The 4,629-nt window shown below is 38.8% G+C and overlaps 2 protein-coding genes across 2 annotated transcripts in view; both read right to left on the reverse strand.

Moving 5' to 3' along the window:
- Window positions 1-2,397: 2,397 nt before the first annotated feature.
- The window catches only part of LOC108624530 (phospholipase B1, membrane-associated-like), a 10,989-nt gene continuing 8,757 nt past the window's right edge, over window positions 2,398-4,629 (reverse strand). Inside the window, exons 7-10 of the mRNA XM_026813189.1 lie at window positions 4,040-4,216; window positions 3,137-3,186; window positions 2,935-3,086; window positions 2,398-2,827 (exon numbers count right to left, since the gene is read on the reverse strand). Of these exons, the coding sequence (XP_026668990.1) occupies window positions 2,625-2,827; window positions 2,935-3,086; window positions 3,137-3,186; window positions 4,040-4,216 (582 nt within the window). The 3' untranslated portion in view covers window positions 2,398-2,624. The remainder of the gene's footprint in view (window positions 2,828-2,934; window positions 3,087-3,136; window positions 3,187-4,039; window positions 4,217-4,629) is intronic.
- LOC113464266 (phospholipase B1, membrane-associated-like) lies at window positions 3,317-4,609 on the reverse strand. The gene is made up of 2 exons (XM_026813187.1): window positions 4,040-4,609; window positions 3,317-3,953 (listed from the first exon to the last, which is right to left on the reverse strand). Exons 1-2 carry the CDS (start codon window positions 4,196-4,198, stop codon window positions 3,480-3,482), a joined length of 633 nt encoding a protein of 210 aa, XP_026668988.1. The 5' UTR covers window positions 4,199-4,609; the 3' UTR covers window positions 3,317-3,479.

A 4,629-nucleotide genomic window follows, 5' to 3' on the forward strand; every position in this document is an offset into this window, starting at 1 on the left:
GACCTTTCTTGTAGAGGACGACGAGATGTACAATTTCTGTATAAAATTTTTCCGCTAGCATTAATATTTAACGAGTTATTGACGAAAAACGACAAAACAGTTTTTTGCAAATTACTCGTTAAATATAGTCGCTAGCGGAAAATTTTTATACAGAAATTGTAGATCTCCTCGTTCTCTACAAGAAAGGTCCTATGCAATTTTCTTGTAGGTCCAACGGTTTGGGAGTTATTGGCCAAGAACGAAAATTTGGAAGAAATTGAAGGGGTACCCCTTGGAGAAGTCTCAGAAAAATCGAAAATTTTTTTTGTTGTTTATTATTAGCAATGTTCTTCCGACGTCTGATTTCTTTTTAAAAAATGCGTTTGTAAAGTGCATAAACTTTTGGGATTGACTGTATAGCCAATACATCCTTAACACATTGCGTACCGCTGACGAGTATTCTCGTCTTTCTCGCGCTATGTATTCCAGACCTTAAATATCCAAACACTGTCTTATCTACACCGAATGAAGCGATCTTAATGGTGGAAACCGTGCAGGTCAATTTGCGAAAACCTATAAAATTGCACGAACCCATAAGGTATTGCAATTACATTGTATTTTGGTCATTCGAATAGCCTTCGTCTTCAACTTCCTGACGCTTTTTGAAATGCCCTGCCTCAGAAAAAGGAAGGAAACCAACGAAATTGATACACTTGCGGAAGTACTTAACGATAATTTATTATAGATATTCCTAATGAGATCGAAGATGCGGATGACTGTTTTGACGATTCCGAAGACGATTCTACTAATTCTACTGATAATGAAATTATTTGAAATTATTAAGAAAGTGTAGGGTGGCGGTACTTTCAAGTGATTCCGATACTCAAGAAGATACTGATAATTGTTGGTCTGAAATTGACACATCACCACGCCTACAAATGTTTGAAGGTCATGCTGGGGTCACCACATTTCCGTCTCAGTGTGACTCTGTACTCTCTGTGACCAATCTCTTTTTTGGTGATGAATTGTTTGAGATGTCGTGCAAACAGTTGTCCAACTATCACGATCAAACCGCAATGAAACGCAAAACATCATATAAAACACTAAAGTGGTCTCCGGTTACGCAGAAGGACATGAAGAAATTCCTTGGCCTAATTATTCTGATGGGTCAAACAAGAAAAGATAACTTGAAAGGCTATTGGTCAACATATTCTTTGATAAGTACTCTTATACTTCCACAGATCTGTAGTTATGATGATTTAAATAACGTGCAGTTTGCCCAAAAACGTCCGGTCCCTCGCGTATGTCTTAGAAATTTCTATTCGCTACGCAATCTGTTAAAAAAGAAATAAAAATGTACTTGTAGCGAGACTCGATTTAACCAGTTAAGTGTGTTTGACGACTATATCCGTCATGGAAGAATGGCAGAATTTTGTGTTATGACGGCTATATCCGTGAATAAATTCATTCATTTTCTAAAACAAAGTCGTCTTTTTGACCCAATATTTCAACAGCGCCACTTACTCTGTGTTTGACGACTATATCCGTCATCGCTTGATTATCGCGACACACACTGGGGCGCACTTTGCAAAATGATCGACACAGTTAACTGGTTAAATATGACTATGAGATACCAGCTATCTACTAAGATGATAAGNTTACCCAAATAACGAGCTACCTTAACACTAGATTGCCCAAGGAAGTAATTTTTACTGCTTTTGGGCAAATGTACAAATAATAATGCATAAATTATTTTTTTTCCCAAGTGAAGTAAATTTTTTTTATTGTTAACATTAACTAATAACTTGTTGTATGACTGTAAATAATATAAAAAATATTAAAAATTAATTTTAGACAAATTTCTTTACACATTATTCTTTCACAATGCAGTCATTTTGACTGCTTTGGGCAATACAGGTATATACTAAGTTTCAGTCTTTCTAGTGTTAAGTTTCTGCGTACATGTATATTAAGTAATTATATACAGTTTGTACGCATATGTATCAAACCTATCTTGGCAGGTTTCCTATTTTCGTAGAACCATATCGTCCGTCGCGGTTGTTTGCATGGGGAGATAGTCATAAATTAGATACGCGCAACGTGAACGGGGATCAACGTTTTGAATGATAATCTCGATTTGTTATCGGAACACCGCCCAGTTCGCTCGTGGTGACGTTTATCACGCAACGTCCATATCTCGTTTTATTTGTTCTCACCGCCATCAGCGATGTGGTAGTAGGTAACTTTATCGAATAACCGAAGGACGGTTCGGAAAATATCTTTTTTTAGTCCATGTATACATACATACGTACATCGTTATACGACGTATACGTGCCTCGTAACGTGTGGAACATTCGCCACACACTTCGGGAATGAACAAGGGACACATAAATATGGAAGAGAATACACGTACATACGAACGTTTGTTTTTCGTTTAATTTTGTTCCAAAGTTCCACGGACATAATTTTTATCAGTCGAGAGGACTATGGAACCTATATCATCGTTTTCTAAAACGTGCATGATGCACCAAGTTCATTCTTGACAATCAAGATCGCTTGTGAAATTTTCCACTGACCCGGTGGATTCATCATTGTTCATACGTATTGGTAGTTATTATCACATAAGTGTGAGAGCGCCGTCGCTATCAGTCGGTTCCCCGTGCTCGTCGTCTAGCCACGGTGATACCATCTTGGCGCCCTGTCATTCGAAACCGTCTCGAGTTGACGTTCGTGAAGATGTATGGCGCGTTCTCGTTCGGACACAATAGTCTCTCGAATACCTCTGGCAGTCCCCGTTCCGTTTTATTTCCAACTGGTTCGAACATGTTGTTCCACAACAAATTCGCTCCTAGCAATTAACAGAGAATCGTATTACGTTTAAAACTGTTAAAATGTTTCTGGTTTTTTAATTCGCTATGAAATCATTGAACGACTCTTTTGACATTCTTCACCTACCTAATGCGTGACCCTTCTGACTGAAGTGAAAGCAATCGTACGTGACCAAAGCAGGGTCGATCGGCGGTGCTCGCTTCGGGTCTGCATTTGGTGCATTGAATAATTTAATAAATGGCTGCAACACTACTGTAAAATCCGGGGAATCATCGTATCTGAAATAGAAACGAACCTAGAAGACTTTTCTGTAGTTCTTCTAAACTACCTTCGACCCTTAGTCAGCACTTGACAAACAACGTCTCGCGAGTCGGCCATCTATTTCGGTATTTTATAAACAACGTACTTTCAGATATTTCAGTTCGAAGAGAGAAAATCAGCCGAAATGAGGGGNAAATAATAATTCAACAAAAATTGATCAGTTTTCGATTGGCTGTACATTGCAAGAAAAAAAGTTGGAAAGAAAATTTTTTTACTATTGTTAAGGTTATCTTCATTCTCTTAAATGGAACTTCGTATTTTTGACTTAACAGTATTATAGCCCGTATCAATGTAATTCAATGACCTAGATACCATGACCTTCGGATGACACTGAAGGCAAAGAAATTCAGTTAGTAAGTGAATGTAATTACGAGACTTAAAAATAAATACAGCGGCGGATTAAGACCAGTGGGGACCCTAAGGGGTAAAGATTTCGGCCTACTCCCCAAAAAAAATTTGGAGGAAGCTCTCATTATGTTACAAATATAAAAAAGAAAACTTTCTTTCCAACTTTTTTTATTGCAATGTATAGCCAATCGAAAACTGATCAACTTTTGTTGAAAATATTTTTTTATCAGATTATAGCAAGCATTTGAATAATCATGAAGAGTGTTACGTGGGACACCCTGTATATGCAAAGTAAATTGTGAAAAGTCTATATTACCTATGACTGGCACGAGATTGACTAATGTACGAGGTAGAGTAATTTTTAAAAAGTCCAACGTCCTCCGTAAGTGGAGAGCATAACGAAGGGGCGAGAACTGTGCGGGATTGTAACATTGCGCGGAACAAATATCGTTCGCCCCAAAAAAAATGGTAACGAGCTGCAGCAGATAAAAATATTTGACTCGTACGAGATCTCCTCCTATGTAAATACGTGTGCGTGTCTGTCTGCTGTATACATCTGTACCTTCCACTGGTTCTTCACGTTCATTTTTGGATCGCTCTTGATCCGCTGGACTAGAATCCGTGCTTGCTGCAGCGCGTCTTCCGTGGCCGCGACCGGGAAGGCCACGTTCAGTTTCGCTCTCGCCGAGATAAATTCGCCTGTGCCCGTCGAGTAGCCCATCAAATTCGGGTTGAACACCTAACGTAATTATTGTACACGTATACTCGTGTTCCCGAGAGTCTAGGACCGTTTCGCGCAGCTTGGAAGGTGGTGGGGATCGCAGCGAACTCTCTCCACATGGTTCAATATACACGGTAAAGCATTTAGATGCGCAGAACGATAAAAAACTGAACTGTGCCCGATCCTAGACTCTCGAGAACACGAGTATAGAATATAGGACGTGATCGACGCTGAGTCAGGATGAATTGTATGTTTCCTACATGTATACGTTCGAATTCTAAGAATGAAAGAAATAAAAAAATAGAAGGAATGTAAACAGCACTGTACAATCTTCCATTATTGTCAAATGTTGACCGTTCTTACTAGACACACAGAGAAAGGTGAAGGCGAGCGCGCCAATATAATAGATTTATAATAGTACATATGTACGC

The sequence above is a fragment of the Ceratina calcarata genome, unplaced genomic scaffold, assembly GCF_001652005.2.
Source record: "Ceratina calcarata isolate Rehan_Ccalc_2016 unplaced genomic scaffold, ASM165200v1 scaffold311.2, whole genome shotgun sequence".
Classification (NCBI taxonomy): domain Eukaryota; kingdom Metazoa; phylum Arthropoda; class Insecta; order Hymenoptera; family Apidae; genus Ceratina; species Ceratina calcarata.

Coding starts and splice junctions, on each gene's coding strand:
- LOC113464266 (XM_026813187.1), bottom strand. CDS start 4,198: ATGGGCTACTCGACGGGCACAGGCGAATTTATCTCGGCGAGAGCGAAA. Junction 3,954..4,039: donor ACGTGAAGAACCAGTGGAAG/GTACAGATGTAT, acceptor TATCTGCTGCAG/CTCGTTACCATTTTTTTTGG.